This window comes from Parambassis ranga, chromosome 16 (assembly GCF_900634625.1).
Source record: "Parambassis ranga chromosome 16, fParRan2.1, whole genome shotgun sequence".
NCBI lineage: Eukaryota > Metazoa > Chordata > Actinopteri > Ambassidae > Parambassis > Parambassis ranga.
The window spans coordinates 18,860,729-18,888,351 of NC_041036.1; the positions used below are offsets into that span (position 1 = coordinate 18,860,729).

The 27,623-nt window shown below is 41.4% G+C and overlaps 3 protein-coding genes and 1 non-coding gene across 5 annotated transcripts; all 4 read right to left on the reverse strand.

Annotated features, from left to right (window-relative positions):
• Positions 1-2,612: 2,612 nt before the first annotated feature.
• On the reverse strand, positions 2,613-7,998 carry wdr73 (WD repeat domain 73). 2 transcript variants are annotated; one of them, XM_028426591.1, is made up of 9 exons: positions 7,873-7,998; positions 7,253-7,320; positions 7,044-7,129; positions 6,866-6,954; positions 6,683-6,750; positions 6,401-6,565; positions 4,389-4,754; positions 3,524-3,739; positions 2,613-3,430 (listed from the first exon to the last, which is right to left on the reverse strand). In XM_028426591.1, the coding sequence occupies exons 1-9, from the start codon at positions 7,941-7,943 to the stop codon at positions 3,423-3,425; spliced, it is 1,137 nt and encodes a 378-aa protein (XP_028282392.1). In that variant the 5' UTR covers positions 7,944-7,998; the 3' UTR covers positions 2,613-3,422. The 2 variants fall into 2 exon arrangements, with proteins under 2 accessions (XP_028282392.1, XP_028282391.1); XM_028426590.1 differs by having other exon boundaries at positions 2,613-3,739.
• A 3,750-nt stretch (positions 7,999-11,748) lies between these two features.
• cfap418 (cilia and flagella associated protein 418) lies at positions 11,749-20,374 on the reverse strand. The gene is made up of 6 exons (XM_028426038.1): positions 20,201-20,374; positions 19,772-19,874; positions 18,812-18,876; positions 18,562-18,627; positions 18,252-18,347; positions 11,749-12,429 (listed from the first exon to the last, which is right to left on the reverse strand). Exons 1-6 carry the CDS (start codon positions 20,347-20,349, stop codon positions 12,270-12,272), a joined length of 639 nt encoding a protein of 212 aa, XP_028281839.1. The 5' UTR covers positions 20,350-20,374; the 3' UTR covers positions 11,749-12,269.
• A 568-nt stretch (positions 20,375-20,942) lies between these two features.
• trnas-aga (transfer RNA serine (anticodon AGA)) lies at positions 20,943-21,024 on the reverse strand. The gene has a single exon. It is a non-coding gene; the product is annotated as a tRNA-Ser (tRNA).
• A 2,388-nt stretch (positions 21,025-23,412) lies between these two features.
• cd83 (CD83 molecule) lies at positions 23,413-26,118 on the reverse strand. The gene is made up of 5 exons (XM_028426318.1): positions 25,996-26,118; positions 25,752-25,876; positions 24,872-25,097; positions 24,642-24,748; positions 23,413-24,493 (listed from the first exon to the last, which is right to left on the reverse strand). Exons 1-5 carry the CDS (start codon positions 26,039-26,041, stop codon positions 24,341-24,343), a joined length of 657 nt encoding a protein of 218 aa, XP_028282119.1. The 5' UTR covers positions 26,042-26,118; the 3' UTR covers positions 23,413-24,340.
• Positions 26,119-27,623: the final 1,505 nt, after the last annotated feature.

Genomic DNA, 27,623 nt, shown 5'->3' on the forward strand with positions numbered 1-27,623 from the left:
TAGCCATGGAACAGTAATGCTGACATCTCCAACACAGACAAAAAACATCTTTAACCTACCAAATAAACTGAATCCATGTGCTGCTGCTGCTGCTGGGAGGAGGGAGGAGGAGGAGGAGCTCCTGCAAATCACATTCTCCCTGTGTGAAGACATTTCTGCTGCTGTTAACACAGCTTCTGATCCATCATCTATAGCACTATGAACCACAGGTTCAACCACCAGTGTCGAGTCAGGACACTGTGGTAGATCAGACTGAGTTTGTCTTATGATGGGTTCAGACGATGGATGGATGGTTTGAATGGCATTATGACTTCACATTATGCATAATTATGGGTATGACAGCTTTGAGTGACAGGTAGATAAATGTGTTACAGCACAAGCTTCCTGCTTTTGACTTTTTTTTTAGATTTTCTGCAAGGGCCAGTTTTTTTTTTTTTGGGCTGTGATTTTAGCTTCATTAATAATTCTGACACTTTTTGTTCTAAAAACACTTTGTTCTGTATATATAAAATATATCCATCATAAATAAGCTGCAGTCCTACTTATTTACATGATTTACATAGAATAAATAATATATTTAGAGATGAGTGTGGAGTGTGGAAGATCCTGATACCTGTCTTTCATGAATCATTTTGGGATTGTTGAAACCTGCTCGACAGGTGCTGTTACAGTGAGATAAAAGGTGCCGCTCATTTCACATGTTGTGGCTGATCTTTTGGTTTGTTTGTCATATGGGTCTTCTTATTAAGTACTTGCTGCTCCATAAATGTCAGAATAAAAAATCCATCACGTGCACCCAGGACCTGGAGATGATTCTGGGTCTCCAAACAGCTTGTTTTTGCACAATCCAATTATCTCTCTGAAAAGCAGCCATGTCTAAAAAGCTGTACCAAACAGACAAACGCACTGTTGAATACCCAGAGGGAGCTTCAAAGGGAAAATAAAAGTGAAATCAAACTGAATCGGTGCTGCTGCTGCATCTCTGTTGCTCTGTTTCCTGCTGCCATCTTTGTCCCACAGCACCAGTGTTAATTGTCGTTCTTCACACTTCATCGGCTCAGACAGGTGTGGCGTTATTGGAAGGGCTGGAAAAACAGGGGTGGATGAGCTCAGGAGCTGCCGGGGAAAAGTAGTAACAATAGTATTAACCTGCTCACTCTAGCAGGAGGGACATGGGAAGACCTGCCGGAGGAAGCAGTGAAATCAATGGGTTTTTTTGGAGCACTACAAGAGGAGATGAGTGTTTGGTGTAAGGAGGCAAAGTGTTAATTAATGCTGATTCCGACACACCGCAGCACAAAGCATCCATCCAAGAAGGCTTCAAGTATAAGACAAGTAGTAAGAGGTGAATGGAAAGGTGCTGAGGGGCGACCCGGAGCAGGCTCCTGCATTTTAACAGCAGTGTGCTAAAAGGAAGATATTTGTTCAGCTGAGACGGACGTGAACAAGACGCTGAGGTTTAACTCCGAGGCGGCAGGGTGTCATTATTTGGTAAAGTCAAGAGTTCGAGCGGCATGATGGCATTTTCAAGAGGCAAGAATGGAGCAGAGGTTCTCCACTTTTTCCATTTCTTTAAATGAAAAACAGAGCACAATGCAGTATGGCAATGCACATCCTGATGTTGTGCATTGGACAGTAATAGAGGACTTTTGATGCAGTGATGACAGTGATGTAACCAATAAGCAGAGGGATGCTATCTGATGCTTTAAAAAGATGGTCACATGTTTGTATCCTGTGTGTTTAAACGTTAATGATGTGTCCTGCCTGTGGGTGTCTGCTGACTGATGGTTATGTGGATGCAGTCTACGTGGTTAAACTCCAATCATACGTATCAAGCTGTAAGCTGTATGCTGCAAGATCATTTTTTCAATTTATTTGTAATGACAGCACTGCACAGGAGTGCTCCAACTCACGTGTGCTGTAAAATTCTAGAAATCTTCATCCACAACCCTGAAATACATTCACAGGTTTTATACTGAGATGAATAGTAGCTGATGCAGGATGCAGCTGACTGCAGAAACTCTCTGGACGCCTATGTGGGAGGAAAATGACACAGAGGTCAAAGGTCAAAGTCACTGTGAGGTATTTCCTAAAATATTAGTAGAACTCGTTTAAACCTTGTAAATATTTGTGACGGTCGTCGTGGTTAATTAAATGCTGAAAGCAGGCCTGGTGTGTAGGTGTACGTGAATGAGCAGAGCTGCTGTTCTTTCAGAAATATTTGGCTTTGTCTGTTTGTTGTGTTGATCGGTATCTGGGTGGTTTGGTTTGCTATTACAGTTTGATTCATGTGCTCAAACCCATTCACCTCACATTATTTAAACGGAGGACATGGTGCGTGACAATGACTGCAGCTCTGTACATGTCCTGTTTGCTTACACTTTAACAAATGACACCTTTTTTTTAAACTTATTTTTAATGTGTGTATATGTGTGTGTGTATAATGTATACACACACACATATACACACACACACGGGACAAAACAGGAACAAAATCATCAGTAAAACATCTTGAAGTTATTTTGTTCTGTGTTATTTATAAACACACACATATATACATATATATGTGACAGCCCATATTTCCTGTCTCAAATGAGTCATGAAGTCAATGGTACAAAGACATCTTTTTAATAAAGTGAAGTTGTTAGACTGATCAGCAACACAAATGCTAACATACTTGCTAATAATCTCACATTTTAGAACCAAATTAGAAGATGAAACCTGAGAGAACATAGAGCCAGTGGAGAGTTTTGTCTACAAACCTTAAGATTAACTCCACCCTAAAGAGGCTATTGGCTGGTTTCCTGTTCAAATGGTGCTACTGTAGGTGCTTTTCTGCATCACTCTCCTCCGCACCATGCTTCCCCCTCTCTCCTTTGATAACATGACCACTGATGATCACCCAGTGTAAGCTGTGAGTGATCATCAAGTGTCAAATAAAGCCCATATAGTTGCTGTCCATAACACATGAGGTGAGTTTGTCGTGGTTACTTTAGTCATACGTTTTGTTCCATTGTGTGACAGCAGAAGCAGAGAGGAGTTCAGCTCAGTGAGAACAGCTTGATCAGGAATTCATCATAATTAACTCAATTTTCTGACCTTAAACTAAAACAGTCTCACTTAACATGTGACACAAATAATAGCTGGCTGCAGATGTTTCACATCAGTCCATTACTGCTGCATCACTGCACTGCAGATGTGCAATGTGACACAGATGTGTCACCCAAAAAAGCTCTCTCTCTCTCTCTCTCTCTCTCTCTCTCTCTCTCTCTCTCTCTCTGTCTCTCTCCCAGTGTTTTTTTTCTTCTCTGCTGAATAAGGTGGACAGTACAAGTGGACAGATTATCTGTAAAATCTGTGTTTTTGTTTTTTAGTTAAAAAAGTTCCACTTTGTAATCCAGTTTCATATTCTCATGTCAATGTTATTCTGACCTCGGGTCCTTTGAATGGATTCTTTCATCGTAACCTGAGGTGAACTGGATCGTCACTTCCCCTCACTGAGCACCTGACCGACCTGGATCCACCCAGTCCCAGACGTGTACCGAGCCGTCTGACGCTGCAGACAGCAGCGTCCGTGGCCGCTCGGGATGCCATATGTGAGAAGTGACGAAGACGGGGTCGCAGTTATCGGCCTGTTGTGATGAGACCGCGTGACCTCGGTGCTGAAACAGAGGTTGAGCGTCCTGCAGCTCCGTGCTCCACACATGTGTGTCATAGATCTGAACAACGCCACTGGAACCTAAAAGTTGAGATTTGAATACACTTTAAATGACTTGGATGAAATTTGAATGAATCATTTTTAGTCTGATCGTGCTATTTATTTTTTTATGTGATAAAAGGTGCTTTTTTGTTGACCTTTCTTTTTGCTGGACAGGTTTGTGTACAGCTGTCAGTTTTGTAGGTTTAATATCACCGATGGCCAGTGAAGGGCCTCTGACTCATTTTACCAAAAATGTCAGGTTTGTTCTGAGGGTGGCAACGAAGGAAAAGGTCACAAGAGGTCAAAGGGTTCACCCTCTGCTGGCAAGCAGATACAACAACACTCAAACTGTTGATCTGATTAGTACAGAACTCCCAAATTCACCCATGGGTCTGAAAATACATTTCTTAAGATTTTACTGATCAGCACAGCCAGACACTAAAAACTAGTACTACTTGCTAGATTTTGAAATTTCCAGTGGTCTGTGAATGCATCGTGTGTCCTTCTATTAGAAAATGTATCCAAATCTAAGCTTGATATTTTGATATGTCTTCAAAACTAGACTTGTGTCCTGTGACATAAACAAACAAAATATGTTACCACACTGAGGCCTCATGGTTTTATTTGGAATTATATGAATATGATGTGTATGAACTCAACACCTGGATTTCTGTGTGTATAAACTGACCTGACACAGAGATGCAGCCATCCAGCGCTGGAGCCCAGGACACTGTGACATCATACAGTTCGCATGGACGCATTTGGATGTCCAGCTGAGCCCGACACACTGCTGCACCCAGGTTCCTCATGTCTGAAACCACTGCCTGTCCAGAGGAGGAGAGTCTGACAACCCTGCAGCTGGACAGATGTGGACCTGGAGACACACTGGTCCACCAAAGGACGGATTCACCGGTGGACGCAGGTGGTGGATAATGCTGGGGAGCAGCGGGCGTCCGAGTGTCTGTGATGTAAACGTTTCCGTTGCAGCAGCCGGCGAGGAAAACTGTGTCGCTCACAAATTGTAAGGAACTCAGAGGATGTGCAGAATCGGTCTCTGGTGGGACAAAATAACAGAAAATGATCAAACTGCAGCCCTGCTGCTTTGAACGTGAAGAGCAGCTCCGGAAATCCTGTTTGACAAAGTAATTAAGACGCTTCCTGCTGCAGTAATTACAGGGAATGAGCTCATGAACAGAGCCTCAGGCTGGTGTACACAGACTGTAAGATGAAGTACACTAATATTTTACAAGCCACTTAATGTTAATAAAGGTCCCATTATGTATTTATTTAGTAAAAATTAAGACAAAGGGAAAAACACTGTGTCCTCTTACTGCTTCCATATGATTTAACTAGGTGAGCTGCAGCAGGTGCTGCTGATGATAGCACAACTAGAAGAAGACTGAACAAGTACAGTTTGTTTGAAGGGTTAACAGGAGAAAGACTCTACTGTCTAAAAAGCACATGGAAGCAAGACTGAGGTTCACTAAACTGCATCTGAACAAAGAACAACACTTGTGGAACAACGTCCTCTGGACACATGAGACCGAAGTGGAGCTGTTTGGTCTTAATGTTCACCACCATGTCTGCTGAAAACCAAAAACATTTCAGCAGAAACACCTCATACACACTGTCAAATACAGTCATGGAGGATTTGGACTGGACACCTCACAGTCATTGAGTGGACCATGAACTCCTCTGTATCCCAGAGTGTTCTAGAGACAAATGTGAGTCCATCTGTCTGACAGTTAAAGCTTGGTGGAAATGGGGTCATACAACAGAACAATGATCCAAAGCTCAGCAGCTAATCTACATGAGAATGACTGGAAAATAAAAGAATCAGGGTTCCAGAGTGGTCCAGTTAAAGTCCAAACCTCAACCCCACTGAAACACTGTGGTGGGACCTTAAGAGGTCTGTGAATAAGTAAATGTCCAAAAACCTCAATGAACTGAATCAATCAGGAGAATGCCATAAGAGCATTCTTTCTATCAGACCAGTGTTTTGTGTTTTTACCTTGACATGTTTCGACTGCTGCCTGCAGTCTTCTTCAGAAGTAACAACCTGCATAAAAAAGCAGACACGTCACCCGTAACATCACGTGACTTCTGAAGAAGACTGCAGGCAGCAGTTGAAACATGTCAAGGTAAAAACACAAAACACTGGTCTGATCGAAGGAATGCTCTTATGGTTAAAAAGGTGCAGACCAAATGAATCTTTTGAAAGGAATAAAACTCAGAAGAATGGACCAAATTCCTCCTCAATGATGTGAAAGACTGATGAAGTCAAACAGGAAACCATTACTTCAAGTTGTTGCTGCTGAAGGTGGAGCTACCAGCTGCTGAATCATGGAGGGTACACGTGTTTGTTTTCTTTGACTACATTTTACTACATAAATAATGGCACAAAGAAAAGGTTACATGTTGTTGTTCATCTGAGGTTGTATTTGTCCAATACTAAGACCCACTACAATCAGGTGATTTTGTATTATGTTTTACACCGCTGATACACGCTGTATTCTCTATTTGGACAATTTGACAACAGCATGTCACTGTACTCTACACTGTAGCTCAAGTCTCAAATAATAATAACACAATCATAACACAATCCCTGCAGAGTGCAGTGTTTTCCTCCTGGACTAACCCTGCTTCTCCACTGAAACTTGAAATGCATGTTTACATCTTAACGGGCTGCATGAGTGTTACCTAGTTTATAAAGAATCTGCCCGGAGGTCAGCTGAGTCAGCTGGACGTCACTGCACTGGGTTCCATGAAGAACTTGCGGCGGTGACGAGAGTCGAGCTGCCATCCTGCAGCCTCTCTCTGGAACACTCCTCCTCCCCTCAATGCTTCCTGTTCTCCTGATCACATCTGCAATCAGACAGTAGAGCAGAAGTCTGGTGAAATGCTTTTACATATTAAGACATTCGTACTCATTTTAAACCTGCTGTCATAATTCCCAGAGGAACGTCATGGAAGTGAACTCACCGCTGTCGTCTCCCCCAAGGTCCCATACCTGCAGGTCGGAGCTCAGCCCATCGTTGGTCACAACAGACCTGTCAATGACAGCATGGGATGTAATTTGTTAAAATAGACATTTGTTTTTATCTAGAAATGCATAAACTGTTTCTTCTAAATTAAAAAATATATAAATAATCAAATAAACCTCACCTCGTTCCTGGGATGTGTCTGAGGCAGCGAACAGGGCCGTCTGTGAATGCACCATGGGCAACTTTAAAATCCCGCTCTGCACAGAGACCCTGAACACATCAACAAAACACAACATAGCTAACAGTCACATCTGGATCGCCTATTTCTCAAAATGAATATGAATGATTACATAAATTACCTTGTTGTTATCTGCAAAGAGTTTTGCTGGCAAACGTAGCTCCAGAATTTCATTCTTAGATGCACTGTAGCCCGCGACACAGACCGCTGCAAACACAAATACACTTAGCATCAAATTAAAAGCTTTTCTGATAAAATATGTTTCAACACAAGCAAACATCAAAACTTTATTGTACTGTCAAGGTCAAAACACAAGAGAACCCCACTCACTCGTCCCTGATGTCCACTCAATGACCTGAGTGGGATGTTCCAGCTGATACACATGAAGATCTTTGTATCTAGGAACAGGGCAACAGTCAGTTTCTCCTTCTGAGTAAACAAGCCAGGAGTTTACAACATGGATCTAATTTAAACACAAAGTACTGACTTACTCTGTCTTTGTTTAAGTTATTGACCAAAGGCTCAAAACCTGACACCAGACTCGGTACAAAATTCTGTTTAATATTTACTCTAAGATCAACGCAGCCATCTGTGCAGTAAAATCTGATTCATATAAGGACTCGTCTGATCGTATAGTTTAATTCGTCTTGAGAATCATTTTTAAATCAACTTTGTTTACTTGTGATGCATCGCGTTGTGTTTTGGGGGTTTAACTACTGGAGGTGCATTTTAGCGACAGCGTTACTGCTTGGTCTAATATGAACAAGCCGAATTCAAAATGGATACAATGTGCACTAATAAATACTCTGTTGATGTATTTTGTGGGGTGTAAATCTTCTAGTAAGTAAAACTTTGGATTTTTAAGCGGAATTCGACATGCAGGGCTAGCTTTAGTAGCTAGCAGCTAGCATAGCCAGCGTTTAACTGAAGAATGAAAATGTATTTCTCACGTTTTCAGAGACTCGATAAACCAGTCATCTAAAACATCATCAAACTCTGCGTCTTCCATCTCCTCCATCATCAGCTCACAGTGCTGTTGACTCGCCCGCTTCTATTTAACTTCCTGTTTTTTTATTCTACGGCCAGATGGAGTCCTTTAAACGGACGCTCCAAGTTAATGCGCCACCTGCTGGCCTGGAATTCCAATTGATGGAATCGGCCCTTAAAAACGACAAATTACATTTTTCTGTGACTATAGTGACAGTGAGAGTTTATACAATTAGATTAATTTAATGTGAGATTTCTATATGTATTTATTTATGAAGTTAAACACAATTTATTTTTTACTACACAAGAGCTCAGTACAGATCAGCTCAGTGCATGTAATCGTACACAGTGCACAAAGAGAACCTTGTGAGCAAATTCATGTAAGAACTATTTTCTAGCAAACCACATCCATGAATCACCAGGCAGCATGCGTTAACCATAGACTGTATATAAAGTTGACCCAATTATATCTTTACATGCTATCTGCTCATGATTACAGGCTTGTGCCCAATGTAAACAATAATGTGTCCTCTTGACAGATTCCATCCTGCTGCTCACAGCCCTGCCAACTGTAGAAGTTCTCAGATGACTGACATTGTGGAGCAGAGATAAGGAGGCTAAGTTAGGATGAACAGCTTTGTGAAGTGGTGCTGGACTTCAGGAAGCACAGGCCACTATCAAACCCAGTCAGCATCGGGAGTACCATGGACATTGTGGTCCACACTGACAAAAAGTTGGACTGGTCTAAAAAACACTGATGCTTTGCACAGGAAGAGTCACAGTTCAGCCCATTTCATCTGATCCCAGCCTAAGCTGGCTGATGATTCCACATTTCAATTCAAAAGAACACTCCATATTTAAATAACCTTAGCCTACCTACACTTTCTCTGCTTCTGCTTCAGCTGCATCACTGAGGCCCGCTGCTCTCCCTGCCTTAGGCTTTCCATGTGCAGCTCACCGCCGTCACACAATTACTTGAAGTTTTCTTTGTTGGGCCCATGTAGCTGCAGCAAAGGTCAGTCTGGAGTCAGGTGGAACAGTTTTCCAACTTTTGTGTAACTGTTTACAGAAGCTGTTGATATGATCCTATCGATGCTTCTCACATTGTTAAAGAATAAAACATGAAAAAACAGAAAAGTTAAGGGGGGAAGTCGTGACCTGCTGTATTAATGAGCCGTGGGACATCAGTGAAGCGAGCAGAAATCCTGCTGTGTGCTCAGTGGTGTGTGGTTATTCTGGTGAAAATTGGATGTAGGTATAATGAAGATAAACGCCGTATGTGATGTCACTGCACTCTGACCGTAGTTCTGTTAATGCGTGTGTCCTGCTGCCTTAGAGGTGGACGCAGAGGCCTAATGAAGCGATGGACAAAGCAGCTGTGGACGACACCTGTCACCGCCTGAATTTAATGAATATCCTAAGCATCAAAACACTGCAAAGATGGGAAACTATGCTTATGTAAACACTTAAAATATCAACAGAGCCCGACATGAGGTTTCAACACGCTTCAGAAGAATATTTCATGACCGCTCCACTTTTAGCAGCACCCACTTAAAAGAGACACAGGGACATACTTTATGTTTTATTTGGACTAAGTGATTTTTGTTAGCGCTGTCTGAGAAAATGGTGAATAAGTGCTATTCAGTTGCTCTGCTATGTGGCAGAGTCCAGAAGACACACACTGGTCCTGGAGGGCGGGACACCATCACCACTGGTTGGTTTGCTGGGTCCTAAAACTCAGGTGGTACAACGGGTCAAGGGTCAGTTTTGAGGCAAATTAGATTTCTCCAGCAGCCTGTAGCCATGGATTAGAGGGTTAGAATAGAGAAGAGAATAGAATATACTTCATTAATCCCTTTGGGAAGGTCCCTCTGGGAAATTTGGGTACCAGCAGCAATACAACACCGACAGTCAGAGCAAGAGTTAAATAGAATAAAATAAAATATAGTGCAGTAAAAAAAATAAAAGAAATAAAAAAAATTTAAAAAATTAAAAAAGAAAAAAGAAATAAAAAAAATAAAAAAATAATAAAACAAATTAAAAAAAATATGTTGGTCCACCACTTCCATCCAGAGACACACAACAAATCTCTAATGTAGTGTCAAGTCTTCTGATTAGCTGCTTATTGGACAGCGTGAAAAAAAGGTCACACTGCTGCAGGGGCCAACTTCACTGATCTGTGACACAGCAAGAATATTCAGTGTGGTAAGAGGAGCGCTCTTCCACCAGGACAGCCATCCAGTGCTGATTGCTTCCTTGTCACTTGATTTGGCCCTTCAGACTACTATCTCGTCCCCAAGAATGAGGAAGGGACTTAGTGGCATCCATTTTTCTCCATGATAGCTGGACAAAGTGTCCTCCGACCTTAGGCTGTTAACAGAGGAACTGAATAAAGACTGATTTTCTCCCAGAAGAAACATCATAAACAGATGTGTTGTTACATAACAACACTTGGCCTGTATGATGTTCAAACCATCGTCTGTTTTTAGTCCTCTGTGTTTCTCCGTGGACGGACTGCTAAAATGCATCCCTCCCACGGTGCGCAGCGCTCCATCACTCCGGCTGTTGTTTTCTTCCTCCTCCTTTTCAACAGCCCGGTCGTTCTGTTCTTCCTGCTGTCTGACAGGACAGATACTGACTCACATTACTGTCACACCGTCTTCCTCTCTCAGCTCACAGCTCCTTTGACAACACAGAATCCATGTCGACATGAGAACATTAAGTTTAAGGTAGCATTTTCTATAACATACAACAAAGAAATCTGTACATTACTGATCAGTCTGAACTTTAACAGCGGTTATCAGCAATGTATCACCTCAATAAACACATCTTACAAAACTACAGCTTCTCCATTTCCCCTCACAGAACCAGTACCAGCACATTTCATGCTTTTATCACATCACAGAGATCTGACAGCGTCCTTCCCACTGCTGTTGTATCACGGCCGCAGCAGGGAAGCTTCAGATACGATAATTGTCGGATTATCTGTCTGACGAGCCAGAACAGTCCCCCAGCTGGGCGTCAATAAGTTCCCAGCAGGAACCCATACAAGCAAACAAGCAAAGAAAATGAACTGTACGGACAATCTGACCAGACTTTCTTCAGAGTGTGTGTGGCTATGCAGAAAGCATCAAGTCAATAATCACTCTTAACAAGTGATCTTTGAGGTTGTTAACCAGCTGTGATTGGCCCTTAGTGCAGACACAGCTGCTGTGACCTGTTGTGCCTTTGATTGTGTTTGTAGTTAAACAGCGACATTCGTCTCGCTGAACTTTGATGTGACTCTGAAGCACTGAGAGAGATTTCTTCAGGTCAAATCCGACAGAAATGTCAACAGAAACACGGCTGTCTCTAAACTTTAATTACAGCTTCGAGGAGAGCAGAGGTGATTAATGCCCAGTTTACCAGCACCGCTGTTTGCTGTGTGATACACACTGTTAGCATGGAAAACATGACATTTACAAAGGGAAATGAAATTCACCTATATATAGGCTGCTTATTCCACAGGGAATCAGCTACTTACATAAAAAGTAAAACTGGAAAATATAGATATAGATATATATAACAGCATGTAGATGGTGTCGTGCAGAATTATGGATGAATGCAGAAAAAACAAGGTTTCATATATATATATATATATATTTTTTTTTGATCTTTTCCATCATCAGCAGCTACATTTGACCAGGACACACATGGTGTTGTTACGGTAACAAGAAGCATGTATTACCCAGAGGTTACAACAAAGAGCTGTTTTAAAGCAGTGTGACTCAGTGTGATCATGCCTTTACTTACGCATGACTCTAAACCGTAATACACTTAAAACACGTGGGTTTGTGAGCACGTTCATTTCTGCTGTAAATCTGGACATTTTAACATTTAGATCTATGGAGACCGACTCAGTTCTGGAACCAGCCCTCACTTGAGGAGTTGCAGTCCTTCATTTCTCAGCTCTCTTTTTGTGCGTCTGCTCTGCTACAAGAACAAATGTTGATCTCAGAACTTGGGTTAAAGGCCTTTTTAGCTGCTACCTTAGTAAATACTTTAATTAGTCCAACAGAGAGAAATCAGGTGGAACATCAGCACAACAGCTTTTTTCCATAATGGAATCATAGTGCTAGCTTGTTGAGGCTACATGATTGTTGGATACCACCTCTGGCAGCTGTTCTAATTAGCATTGTGTATGAAAACTTAGTACAAAAGTAACCCTCAGGGAGAGGTTTTTTGTCCAGAAACACCTATAAATGATGAATATTGGACTTTCTACCCCACATTTCCAACACTGCCCCCAGGCGGCCTCAAAGCACAGACAGTGAAGATGAGCAGCGGCTTTCTGCTTCGGCGTAGCAGTGCAGAGCAGACCTCAGTCCCGGTGTTTGCCGCAGACCCATCTGAGCTGAGGCTGGTCTCGGAGGTCTGTCGGCTCTAACGTGGAGAACCAGCTGCACTGGCAGGCGTACGCCCTCAGGCCTCGCCTCTTCTTTAGTTTGCTCCTGAGCTTCTGACGGTCGGGCATGTTGTTCCTGTCCATGGACAAAACAAGAAAGACACACAAAATGCAGTGAGTCACCTCGGAGAGCCTGACCTCAGCATTCACAGCTGCAGCTGAGTCATTATACTCCTACTGAGCGTCCACAAATGATTTTTCTTCTCATTTCAGATTCAATAAGGGATACTTTCTTTTTATTTATTTTTTTCATGTCTGCTGAGCGGTAATTAATATCTGCACCAAAGAGAAATATCTGAGCTTTGGACATTAAAGAGAAAAGAAAGAAAGGGTTCTGTCCTGAGAGGACCTCTTGGCTATGAACAGATGCACCTGTTTTTAGAGGTATTATGACCTCATGATGTAAGAAATTGATTGTAGTAAGGCATATAAAGCCATGCTTATTGTGTAAGCTGACTCTAACCTGACTCCTCTTTACTTCATTTTGCAGCACACTTACTGTCTGGTTCATTTTCATTGCCTCTGGTAACCAGCTGTTTCCATCAAACAATATCTGATGAAGTCATTTCTCAGCTCAGGAGACAGAAATCTCTCTCAGGAGTTGCTGAAACTAGAGTGTACATTAAGATTATATTCATCAAGTGGACAAACACACACACCACTCCAAATGAATGGTGCACATGGTGCACTATCTTGCTGGAAGCAACCATTAGAACGTTGTTAATTAAGGCTGTGAAGGGAAAGCATGTGGTCAACAATAATAATGCACTGTGACAGAGCAAAGGGTAGAAACAGCCCCCACACCATTACCCCACCGTCAGCAGTCAGGACTGATAGTAGACAGGGTGGCTCCACAGATCCATGCCTCTGCAGCCTCAGCAGAAAATCAGAGCACATTAAAGTGCTTGGTTGGGTTAAACGGCTGCTTTCTAAAGTGTTTAGAGTACGGTAAACCGTTTTCCTCCTTGGTGACCAAATTTATCAGTGCAGCTTTAAAGGTCAGTCAGCCAGATTTTGAAAGTAAACATACGCCCCTTTCTCTCGGAGCTCACCCCGAAGCCACGCCTCCCAACCAGTCTGTGACGTCGGCCATCATGCACGTACCTCTCTGGTGCACAGAGCAGGAAGAGAGTGACAACCAGCCAATCCTCCGCGCAGGGGCGCCTCGTAGGATTGGCTGATGTTTTTAGTGTTTTATAGCTTCCACAGATGAGTCATATTCTTCGTTTTAAAGCAAAACTGCCGAACTAATCGGTTGCTATCGGATTGTAAAGAGAAGTTACACTAATTTAACAAAAAGTGCATCAGAATGAAATCTCCTGCCTTTAAATGAAGCCAATTCTGACAGCAGTTAACAAAAACATGTTCTGAAGGTGTGACATGTTATTACTATTCTGCAGCTGATGATTGTTTTCATTATTGATTGATGACTAATCAATCAATGTATTCTGACAGATCAGACCAGTGAAAAAGGCCCTGAAAGTCTTCCTGTTTCCTATCGTCTATTCAATTGTTGCAGCTTTACAGGAAATAATGTATTTACATCCTGTTTCAACACAAAACAGAAAAGTTACAAAAAAACCTTACTGGGTGTCCACATACTTTTTTATATAGTGTCTTCTGCATCATAATAATCTCTTTATGAAAATATATAATTCATTATAAATTGCTGGATTACACTGAATAAGACAACATGCTAACACATCACTGCATTTTAGTATAGATTTCCGTGTAAAATAAAAGCCACTAAAGCAAACCATGAATAATCCATTAAAAACCATTGCCTTTCTAGCACATTTAGATGCATTGTATGCTGGTAAAAGGAAAATAAGCACGCACAACAAGCATGTAGCTCTCTTCTCCTGGATTTGTGAGGTTTGAGTGTGCGCCCTCTGACACCTTCTGCTGAATCCTGTTTCAAAGGTCAGCTGGAGGCTCCTCACCTCAGCTGCATTTTAATTAACGCCATCATGAACGGGCCACATCATTGACAATTATGCATGCAAATATGAATTCACGCACTGGGTATGTGATTACTTTTATGCTCTTATAGGCACATTTGCATTTGGTGTTTCAAATTGCAGGCTCATGTTGTTACATTATCATGGATGTTCTTGGTTAAGCCTTATAATTCACATTCACATTCGCCTGTTTAAGGATGAATATTCTGAGCATTGAGGAGCTGATGAGGTGGAAATAAAACATGATATTAATCAAAAAAATGTGTGTGTGAAATAAAATCACAGTTCAGCAGTTAACCATATTTTTCTTCTGTAGCTGTGAGTTAATTACACATTTTGAGAGGGATCCTTTTCATGTCAGAGATGAACCATGACCATTACAAACATGCCAACAGATGTACTTTAACTTTTGTTTTAGAAGCTGCGGCACAGTTTTTCCTCTCGTTTTTATTTATTATTTTTTTTATTTCACCTCTTGTAGCTGGAAGGTCGTAGCTTTACTGCTGAAGGACTGAGGCTTTATGGATGATAACCCTGACGTGACAACATGAAGGGCAAACTCATCATCCTGAGTGCTCCTGAGTGGTCCGAAGCACTCAGAACTTCAAAAAGTCACACTAAAGGTAAATTGCACACTGTGCACAGAAAATGTGACTTCATTCATTCACTTTGAGTGATCCAGTGAGAGCCGCTGCATCGTCATTTCTGTGCATCCTTTCTGTTGCTGGTCATTGAAAATTAAAAGTCTCGTTCTCTAGGGCTGATCATGGTGAAGAAGTGGGCTGCTGATTCCAATAATATACTTACTCACAATGCAAATACCCAAGATGTCAGCTTGCTGAGTCCAGAAGTGACTTGAACTCAGCAGGTTATTGGGCAATCTGCCTTTTCTGCACTATTGTGTAACCATAGATCAGGTCACCTTTCTCAGGGTAACACAAACAACACAGTGCTTTTAAACTGAGTAAAAACCGTCCACTCTCCAACCTTATTTTTATTATTCTTGCGTCTCACACTCTACTCAGACTGCAAACGCTGAACGGCAGTCTTGAACGGACTGAATAATGAAGAATGGTTGTAATGAAAGTCTGTGGGAAAAAATGTCCACGAACAACAGATAAGGGAGAAAAAAATGAAAATCCAGTGCTGTGCAAAAAATAATAATGTATTAATCTGAGAGCAACCGATTAGTTTGGCAGTTTTATTTTATAACGAAGAATATGAATCATCTGTGGAAGCTATAAAACACTAAAAACATCAGCCAATCCTCCGGGTGGACCCTGCGTGGAGGATTGGCTGGTTGTCAGTCTCTTCCTGCTCTGCGCTCACCAGAGAGGTACGTGCATGATGGCCGAAGTCACACTGGTTGGGAGGCGTGGCTTCAGGGTGAGCTCCGAGAGAACGGGGCGTGTGTTTACTTTCAAAATCTGGCTGACTCTCACTGAGTTTTCAAAATCTACCCTACCTTTAAAACTTATTTGAAAATTCTTTGCTTGCAATAACTGCATCAAGTCTGGGACCCACTAACATCACACAATGTTTGCATTCTTAATTTGTGATGCTTTTCCAGCCTCTTAGGTTAGTCCCTTCAGTGTCATGCTCTATAGGGTTTAAGTAAAATTTGACAATGACCAGTCCCAGCCCCTGATAAACTGCTTTGTTTTGGTAGTGTGTGGGTCGTTATCTTGCTGCATGATGAGGGATCTCCCAGTCAGTTTGGTTGAATCTTTTTTAAACTGGCAGACAAAATGTTTCTGTAGGCTTCTGAGGTCGTTTTGAAGTGAAGATTGATAAGCCTGTCCCAGTAGAAGCAGTGAAGAATGTCTGAGCTCGCCTCTGTACGTTTTGGCAAATTCCAGCCTGGCCTTCCTACTCTTCTTGATAATGAGTGGTTCACATCTTCTGGTGTAACCTCTGTGCTTTTCTTCACTAAGTCTTCTACAAACAGGAGATTTTACAGGAGATTTTACTTCCGCCCTCTAGAGGTTGTTGCTGGTGCCGCACACACCTTCCGGCAGTCACAATGTTCCAATACACTTTGCTCACATGAAAACTGGGAGGGTTCAAACAATGGGTGCTATCTTAAGTTGTGCATCCGATCCAGATGTAAATACCAGGAAATAAAAGCTGAAATGCTGATCTCTTGTCTCACACTCATCTTTTAACATCAAACCTAAATGTTTTCAGACTAAGCAAAAATGAAGTCATTGGCTTCACTGTTCCAATACTTTCGGAGGTGACTGTATCTGCTACCCAGACAGGAGAGGAAACGTTATCAGCCTCAGGGTCCCCACTGAGACATCAGTGATGTGAGCTGATCTGAGATAAGACTTGAGAGTGAATTTCTCCCTCTACAAACTTCACTGTGCCTTTGTGCATGGCTGAAATGCTCTTCCTGTACAAATCAAAGCACCAGCACCGCTTCAAGCTCGCACTAAGATAAAAATGTCCTGCAGTATATACGGAGCTGAACTTTAAAATAAAATATACATTCATCTTAAAAAACAGCATCAGATGTCTGCTGGAAACTCAACACAGAGAATGTGATAGTGAGAGATAACATACGTCCAGTAGAGCTGCAGAGTTAGAAACACTCCCTGTAAACCTGGCACATTACAGCCAGTCTGAATAATAGCATAACACCCTGTGATGATGTCTGGGACCGTCTCATCATAACAAGCAGGATATACCCACATTCCTCAGAGGAAGACAGCATCTACTCCCAGTGTTCAGTCCAATTCTCAGATCTACACACGCACTGTTCCACCATCTGGGACATTCTTTATTTCCCTCTGCAGCCTGTCAGTCAACATTACTGTAACCAATGACACAGTGTCACTAGAACGAGTCCACTCAGCACAAAATAAGACTATTATCAGTGTAATGTTAAATTAAACGTCTACTAATATGTCTATGCAGGCAAACCAAAGTCTCTGTTAGTGGTCTTTTAAACTGTGAAATTAGCAAGGATGTTGAAAGGAAGAGGGGTTTAATAACAATTCTTCTATTATGTTATATTCCAGTCACACTTATTTGCAGCATAGCAGCAAAAATGTTCACCTCTTCTGTAAAAAAACACATTTAGGCACTTTTTCACCTGTTTTAGATACTGAGGTTGAAAATAATGCAAAGAACAGCCTGTGAAAAAAAACATCTCACAGCACTACAGCTCAATACTGCCACCTACTGGTCATAATCCAATGACTTAAGGAGAGTAAACCCAACAACTTCTGTCAGTCTGTCAGTGTCACATGTTTCATTATCGCTGAGATAAAAGTACGGACGACTTTATGTAGATTTCAGTAGCGTTGAGCAGAATCAAACAAAAACTAAAAACCAGTTTGTGTGGGGGTCACACACTTCATTTAACCACACAGTCATTTCACTACAGCAGTGAGCCTATACACAAAAAAATGCATACAGCCCAGTAACTCCGTTATGAGACACCACTGACAGGCACATTCAGAGAGAAACAGACTATATGATTCAGTTCTTTGTTGCCACATTTGTACTCTTGCTGCATCCCCAGGGTTGGCCTCATGTAATTTCACACCGGGTTCTAACCTGTCAAAGCAGTTTGCAAAAAATAGCTGACACCCACTGTAATTGCTCTGCATAGGTGTTGAGCAGAAGCTCGATTTTGCAAAAGGAAGTGAGGTGAATGAAATCAAAATCAATTTGAATTTAAATGACCCAAAGTCAAATCTACAGTTGGAAAACTGACAGGAGCTCTCACTGCAAGCTTTGCATCACCAGCTGTCAAATGGGTTTTTATCATAAGAAGTTTCAAACTTTTCATTGCCATTGTCTAGTAAGTAAACAATCAATAAAATCAATTAATAAAATATTAAGGTCTGAAAGATGTTAAGTACGTCTCTCTTTACATGTTGCATATTTTTATGTTTTTTCTTTAGTGAGAATAACACTGAAAACTCACCTGAAAAACAAGTAGTCACAGGACGGGTCCCACTCATGGTCATCAAACATCAGCACCCAGAAGTCACAGGAAATGCACCTTAGCTGGTCACATGACCTATAGATACATACGGCCATTCTGTTATTATTGATATATGTCTCTAAATGTATTAATGTAGCTGTGGCAATGCGCTCATCAGTAAGTATGGTATAGGGACAACCAAACAAATGAAAAGGATGGTATGTTGGGAATATCTGAGTTCTGGATCTCAATAAACCAAAAACAGGCAAGACATGACAGATGCTCTCTGCATGAAATTATCTTTTCACACCTTTTGGATGTGGCGGTTCCAACACCATTTGTGACAGAGCTGCCGCCAACAAAAACAGGACAGCACCTAGACATGGAACAGATCAAAGACAAAAATATCCGAGAAAATCAAGAGAACTTTTACAGCGACAGGACTACAATACAGAGCGTTATAAATGAGAGGATTTTAAGACCTATTTAACATTGAGATGTCTTCACTACATCCAAAACATGTGCAGTATGGATGTTCATTATAATGCAGAATGAATTACCGTCTTCCTCCAGACTGAGATGGCAGCTTCTTCTCTACATGATGTTCCTTAGTTAACTCTTTAGTCTGAAATTACAGCAGAAAAGCAGATCAGAGAGTTTACATGCTCTAAGTGTCTATTCAGCTTAGGTTGCATGATGTATTTGGTTAAACAGGGTTTCCCACAGCGCTGTATAGTTAGGGTGGCCGCCCCTCACCTTGATTACATCCCTCCGGAAACAAAAAAGTCTGCTGCATCCACGCATGCATAGACAGTAAAATAAGGCCACATCATGGCATCTGTTGGTTAAATATGTCCTTGCAGGGCTGCAGCTTTGTGTTACTTCATACCTCACATTTCATTCTTGCCGCTAACAAACAACTCTCCTGTCTCGTACACACACACACACACACTCTTGGCCACCCTCATGTACGCTCACCCCTCCCAGGTACGCACACACACACAATCACTGCCCAGTCACATGCCACTGTTGACATAACACCTGTTTCATTAAGAGAGGCTATGTGCCATTTGTTTAGGTTCACAGGATGAAAAAGCGACCCCCCCCACCTCCAGGACACCACCTTGACTTGATTTTCTGTGGGAAACCCTGTTAAAAGACATAACTCTGAACAGTAGCAACAATAGCACCTTACATCTCCATATTTGTATCCATGTATCATATATTGTGCTCATACTGCGTACTGTACTCTTATTTTGGATTATAGTGACACTTATACTCTTATACTCTGTACTACATTTAATGTAACTTGATACCTCTGGCACAAGAATTTCCTTTGGGATTAATAAAGTTTTATCTTATCTTATCTTATCTTATCTTATTATCTGTTGTTTGAACTTGTGCATCTTCTGCTTAAGAATCTCAGTTAAGGGTGTAAACATTAAGCTTTAGTATTTTGTAGTGTTTATAATGTACAGTTTTCTGACCAGCTCATGGGCAGGGTGCAACAATTAGTTCACCTTTGACTGAGAGGGGTCACAGCAGTCCTCTTCTTGTAATTCTTCCAGAAGGGCGTCAATATCTTCAGAGATGCTGCTCATTGGCTGTTCAGATTTTGTGGCGCTACATCAGACACAAAAAAGAGTTTAGTTTTTTTAGTAACTATATCCATCTTCATTTTATCACCAGCATACAGAGAAGATCTAACAGAGAAGAAACCTATTCTGTATTACCAGAGGCATATGTTGTTATCCTATAATAATCATACCTCGTCACAAACTAATGTTCTGCTGCAGTTCAGAACTCAGGATACGTTTGCTCACTTTCCTGAATCTTTAGGAGCTTGTAGCACATTTCGCTGACGTTTAATCAATTGCAGTGTATCGCTCGTGAACTGTAAGGTTAGCTTATAGCTGCTAACATTAGCTAGCTATATTAGCTTTGTTTACCTCTGTTTTTTCTGTACGTCCATGTATTTCCCGCATTGTCCAGCCTCAGCCGAATCCGCACGAGCGGGAGACGCTACTGACACATTGCGACAAAACTTTTTTTCAACTTCATCCAGCAGTTCGTCCAAATCATTATCATCATCAGCCATTATAGAGTGCTAACTAACCATCGCCTTAGCCTTTAGCCTGTAGCCAGCTACCGGAGCGTTTTTCGTTGCTTAGTAACAAAACGGAAGTAGCAGGAGCTTGACTTCAACATAAATGTCAAAATGAACTATAACTCCAACAAAAATCCTTCAGGGTTGACACAGTCTTTCCAAAATGCACTTAAAATTTCATTTTTTAAAATTTATTTTCTCCCGTGGTGCTATAGAGGTTCCACCACATCTATTGGACTTGTCATGGCAGAAAAGACAAGTGTACTTGTTGTTATCTGCATTTGTTTAATGTCAAATGTGTTCTCCATGCACTTTGTCGTTGCACGTCTCTAATAACCTGCAAACACCACCGTACTCAGCATCATATTTCACATTCTAGTGGTGCAACTTCGATTCAATTGGATCAGAACAATTCTGAGGATTTTATATTGAAAGCATGGCAGGATGTGCTTTTATTTATCGTTAGCGATTATTTTGAATTTATCACAACACTGCAGCTCACCTATATGCTATCATGCTAACAATAACGTAAAACAAGTATATAAAGATGTTGGATAAAAACACGATTGAAAAATGAAAAAGTTCGTTGTCGGCAGGATTCGAACCTGCGCGGGGAGACCCCAATGGATTTCTAGTCCATCGCCTTAACCACTCGGCCACGACAACTGCGTTGCAACGTCAGAATTTGAGTGATTATAAAGGCTCATTATATTGTACATCGCCAGGAAAGTGGAAGAATACCATAAACTGACATCGAATGCAAAGGTTATACAATAATAAAAAACACTTAAGTATGTATGTGGGTTATTATTTGGAATAATTTTCATATTGTATAAATGTTGACAAGGAGAAATGGCGCTATGACTTTTGCTACAACCTTTATTTTTGCATTTGTTTTATAGTTCTCATATTCACAACATTATTTCAGTATAATGCAAACTCTGTCACAATAAATAATATATATTAATAATAATATAATATGTTTGCATATTTGTGTGTGCTACACAATCATTTTATGGGGAAAAAACAAATGCAGTTAGACATGAGGAAGTGGATAAAAAAGTACATATTAGCGAGGATAAGTTTAACCTTAAGAAAACTTGTTAAGTTTTATAGGAGAGTAGACAGTATCTTCGCAACGAGAAAATAATAACACCCCGGGCAGTTGTGGTTTTCCACTGGTCTAAATGTCATGAGTCTAATGCTGATTAAAATAGCACCAGGATCTTTGTTGTTATGGCTACCTACCTATATATATATATATATATATATACAAAACATCACATGAACTTGATGTCAAACAATCAATAACCAAACATAGCCAAACTCATCATGTAGTCCCTGCCTTGCAACAAGAACTCTATACTCTCTGTTTAGTTCAAAGAACCCAGAGGAGCTTTGAACCCCTTGGCATGGGGATTGTGGCTGTTCATTATATCGAAGAGTTTGTCTATTATCTAAAAGCAATTAACAGAAAGCACAATAATTATCACCATGAACAAAAACATTATTACATTATCACCTCAATGAATTTGGCTGTTGCTTCACAGTGTTGGAACTGTGGATATCCAAGGTCCCTCAGTGTGCATAGACCAACTGTGACAGAGCGACTCAGGCCCCGTTCACATTGGAGAAAGTCAATCCAGCTAGAGTGGGATTGAATCCGGATAGGATTTGAGCTGGATATGTTCAGACCTATTTTCAAATCTGGCTATGACACGCAGGTCGCCTCTCAATCTGGCTTAATCCGACATGTTCGCGGTCCTCCAAACTGCTAGGTGGCACCTCGTAATATACAGAGTCTGTTCAGGGCGCGTAGGACCACGCGTGCGCATGAGTCATATGTTTTTTTTGTCTAATGTCGCTCGTTCTTTTGTTTTTCGAGCCAGATGTAAGCCAATCCAGCTAGATCCACCTCTGTGTTGTTCAGACTCAGAAAAAATGCTAACTGGATATATCCGGATATGGCCTGAATCCTGCTCTAGCCGGATTGATTTCCCCAGTGTGAACGGGGTCTCAGAGTCTGTGCAGCCAGGGACACCTTCATTTTCTGCGTCTGAGTCAAAATTCACATGCCTTTCTGTGACCCTGTTGGCAACGTGCAATTGATCCTTAGTTTGGACATCATTCAGTTGAACGATGTATCTCCAGCTGATCTGGCCACTGGTGCTGGTTATTGGGCTGTATACCTGAAGCATATTTCATGACAACTTTAACCTGTGGCATGCATCCATCATCACATAGACCCTCTCACCAGACACAGTTCCTCCAACGCATTAATAAGTAGAACCTCTTGGGTTTCTGGTGACAGGCACTTTGTCAGGTAGTAGGTAATTGGGGCCTTCCAGTGGCCTTGTAGGATCCATGAAAAAAAGAGCCTCAGTAGCAACTTCTGTTACATTCAAACCATCCCCAGATCCACAATTCCTGACATTTTCTGGGTATGAGGGTTGTACTGACATGTTTTTATCAATGGCCATGGCATCCAACATAAGACACACACAACCACATTTAGCTGGGTCTTCCTCTTGTCTTCTCTGTAACATGTGTAGCAATGGCCATGTTTAGCCCAGGCTTGGAATCCACAGAGCTCATCCACCTTGATAAGAAAGAAAAGCATTTAATGTGGGTGCCTAGGTCAAGATGGTTTTTGGCTTCTCACTAAAAAATGGAACCAATATTGGCAGATGCACTCACTTGGCGATGGCGTTGATGCGAGATAGCATCGCTTAATGAGGCCTCTACATATATATGTCTATGCTTGGCAAGGATTAAGGTGTCTTTGCTCATCATTTAGACCCAAAATCTTATAGTCAGCCCTCACAGCGGGAGTATTTTATCACATCTTTTGGTTTTTCTATTGAAGCTACGTCACCTGTGAGAATGTGATTGGCCAGAGGTAGAAAAATGTGCTACACACCTGCAGAAGTCCCACAAATCTTAGCTTAATTAACATTTTTCCTTTTTCACAATAAGAGTGTGGCAACAGATGTAGGGCTGGTAAAGTGTCTTACATTGATTTCATGAATACATGAATAATACACAAACGAGTTATTTCCGCATTCCGTCTTTTATTTTATTAGCTACAAACAAAGATTTTAAAGTATTGAAACGTTGTCAACTTTTAGAATCGAGACGTTGTAAAAAACACTTTCCTGAGTACATTGCTATTTATGCTCTGGGCAGAATAGGACATAAAAAAATAATAAGACAGAAATGCATGTTAAAGATTAGTCCTGTGACATAGCTTATGTTGACATTTCCCAGAGCGTCACACCAGGCTTTGGGTTTTCCCTGTCCAAAAAAACGGTAGCAGTGTTAAAAGTCATCACTTCTCAGTTCTTCTTTCGCTTCACTCACATGATTTTCTATTTTTATACACAAGAACTATGTAGGCAGACGTTAGGACTAAACGTCTGCCTACATAGTTGTCAAAGACAAAATTAAAAATGAGAAGCAGTATAACACCCTCACACCCACACATAAGTGCACACACATGTATAACCAAACCAAACTCCAAACCTCAACTCAGGCCTTGTCCATTGCCACATCAGTATTTTTTGTAGCATTTCTGTGTGTGCAAGCTGTTTTTGCTTCTTTTGTTTTTTTTTGCTCAAGCTGTAGAGTCAAATTTACAGCATCAGCCATTGAAATGACTTCTCTAAAAGCACCTCAGCATGTTTTGCATTTACTCATGGTGTTTTACATACACATGGACTAGGCCTAAGCCAAAGGTCTGTTATGGTTGAGCTAATGCAGCTGTGCAGGCTTCTATCCCCAGTAAACACCAGTGATCACACACTGATCACTGGTCCAGTGACTGGATAAGCCACAGCTGTGTGGCGACACTCCAGTGCAGTGTTTGTCTACAGAGGATCCTTCTATGGAGGAGTTCCTGTACCTCTCTGAAATGTTTTCTTGATGTTTAACAGGTAGAGGTAGAAGGAAGGGACTGTCCGTCCTGATCAACAGTCGATGGTCTTCAAACACAGACATGCTTCAGTGTTGATGGTTTCGGACCCAAAGTGTAGATCAACATTAAGTCCTTTTTATTAAGTGGTGAGTGAAGCGGTGAGTTCAATAACACTTTTTTTGGCATCTTGTTTTTTCCTTTGAGAGAATTCATCAAACATTTCTGTTGTGAAGAAGAAAAATGAGACTAGATTAGACAAAGTGATCATTACGTGAATCCATGTAAAGCTGTACACACAACTATGTAATTGGTGTTTTGAAAAATCCTTAAATGTGTGTGTGTGTGTGTGGAAGCATTTTCTATTACTTACATAGCTGAAAAGGAATATTACAAGTGCAACCATCAGCACAGCGATTGCAGCAATGACCAAGTAAGTATCAGTCGTCAGTTTGACTTCTGTTGCCTCCACAGGACAATCTGGAAATGAAACACAGTAGAGGAGTGAAATTTAAGTCATGGCTTAGGGACAGGTCAGAGAATCTGCTGGTGGAATCAGAGCATTATTCCTAAAGACAGGACAAACCCCAGGGGCGCCTTTACCTGTCACAGTGAGCAGGACCCGCCCTTCCCGGTTCTGCTCTCCCACAGACGCTGCCAGGTGACATATGTACACGCCGCTGTCATTGCACTGTACGTTGGGCAGCACGATGTTGAGCGACTCCCCCAGCAGCTCCACCTGTCTCTGCACGCCGAAGTACTTTCTCGTAGTACCGTTTGGCCCGAGGTCTCTGGTCAAAAGGCCGCTCATGTCCGGGTCCTTTTTGACCTGCAACACCATCAGTTTAATGTTATAATAATGTAGGCTACAATCCACTCTAACATAAAACATGAGTTTTAACTATTATCATTACTTCTGCTATCATCACTGACAGATCTATCTATGTTCTACTTAATTGACTGATTTTCCCTGAAAGAACACATTGGTTACTTGATTCAATACTTAAGTTTAAACAACAAAACATGAATCAAAAAATCAATAACTACACATAAAAGTACTAAGTAGGATTAGAATCATTTGCAATAGAAATTAAATGAATATACATATGATTTTTTTATATCAGTCAAATTGACTGTAGCCTATATTGAATTTCTTGGATTTTTATACTGTAGGCTAGATCAAACTCAAAATATTTACTAGACTCAGATGTTAAATCATCAGACCTCATTCTTTCATCTTGTAACACTCTACAGCCAGTGAGCTTCAAGATTCTTTAGGTATAAAAATATAGACATAACATATTAGTGCTATTTTATTTGGGAAGCGCCCACTGCTGTTTGAAAGTAACTGAAACTAACTCTCAGCCAATGAGAGGCGGACATGTCTCAAGCTGTTATTTCCTTTTTCGTTTCATCTTGTCCTATCTTTTAAAATAAATGAATACAAATAGAAAAAGCAGCAGAAAAAGGGACGCGTGTTTACCTTGTACCACCTGACTGATATGTACCGCGCGCCTGGCTTGATGTTTGCGGTGCATCGAAGTTCAGCGGCTGCACCTGTGAGGGTCCGGACCTCCAGCATGTCTGCTGAGACACCGAGGAGCAGACCTGCAGAGGAACACCACAGCGCCACACTCATCAGACTTTTATTTAGTTTAAAGACAAAATGACATAAACATCCACGAAGCCGTGACGTGATTTCATTAAATCCAAACCAAAACACTTACACAGTGCAGTAAGCATCAGAGAGCGGCTCAGCATGTGAGGACACATCGTGGTGATGATGAGGAGGATGAGCCGGTAAGAGTGAAGGTTCAGAAGGAGCTTTCAATGTGAAACTGTGGTGGAGGAGAACTGCGATAAATAACTACGACTGTGAAGGGGGCGTGGCGTCCGTGGCGCGCATGGCTGGACTTCTGAGGAAGCGCCATATGATCAGAAGGGGGCATTAATCCATGTGGTCATATGCATCAGCGCCAAGACAATGCCCAAGACAATGATCCTTTTTGTAGCCACCGCTTTCTGTGAGTATTAGCAGCTAGTGCTTCTTGTTATTTATTAGCCTAGTGTTTATTGCATGTTTAAAGTGTGAAGATTTAAAAAAAAAAAGGTTCTTGAAACCACTTCGGCATAAGCCGAATTATTGACCGGATCATGTATATTTAGGAAATGTGTGGGAAGTAATGTATTGATATATTAAGACAGATCCTGTTCAAGAGCAGAATCTTTGAACGCGGTTTCTCTTCTATCTGCGCTGCTGTTCATATTCACGGATCCTGGCAACTGGTAGCTGATGTTATCTTTAAATTGTTACTGGATAATTACATATTATTGGTAAAAAGCCTTAAAGTAAGGCTTCTTTTTCATTTTGTAATGTGATCATTTGGGATATGTGCAGAAAGTGAAAGAAGCATGGGGTTTCCCGGCAGTCCCTGCCTGACTCACCGGTACTTTCCTGTTATCAGAGAAACTGGTGTTATAGGTTTTGGGAACTTCCCTGATACACGTGGGAAGAGAAACCCCAAGCAGATGCAAATCAAGCCAAACTACACACTGCTCCTATTTATAGCCTAATGTTTTTATGTTTTCTTTAATACACCAGTGCACATCGATCACCTGCTCCTTTGTTTTTGTCAGCAGTGGCGTGTGTGCCTTGCAGCTCACAGGTGAAGGTGAGCACTGGTTCTTACTGCTGTGAAAGCCCCAAGCTCCAGTACAACCACATGTGTGAAGTCATGTGGACAGTTCATAATAAGGTAAAAATAATAATAATAAAACTCCAAGCTTTGCATTGCTCTAACTCATTTTTGGGGGGTGCCAGCAGACTCATTTGCAGCCATATCATTGTTCTTGCAGAACTTTGCACACTTTGTAGGAACGTCCACAGACTGCACATCTCCCTGCAGGAACATTGAACATGGACTGATGGTCATGGACTCATGCGTGGCTGTAAATGTCACCATTATGTGCACAAAGGTACTGCACGTCGCACATTATAGCTCATCATCTCCTATCGGTGGGGTCTGGGGGGATTCTATGATGTCATCCATCTGATTTACATGGTTCTGTTTACCAAAGGGGAGCGTGATCGAAGAGGAGAATGTTTACTACTACGGCCGGCAGTGCTCTCCCTCTCTTCTCAGCCAAGTACCAAGTGGACAGCAGGGTGAGTCATATACTGTACAGGTACTCACAGCAGATTACAGTGTTCTGCTTCTACCCATTCACACACACACACACACACAAACCTTTGATGCATGGTCCCTGAATGAATCATGTGTGACTCGTGGTTTCACTTGAAATTTTATCCATAAAAGAGGTTTATAATATTGAAACTGTTTTATCACGACCACAT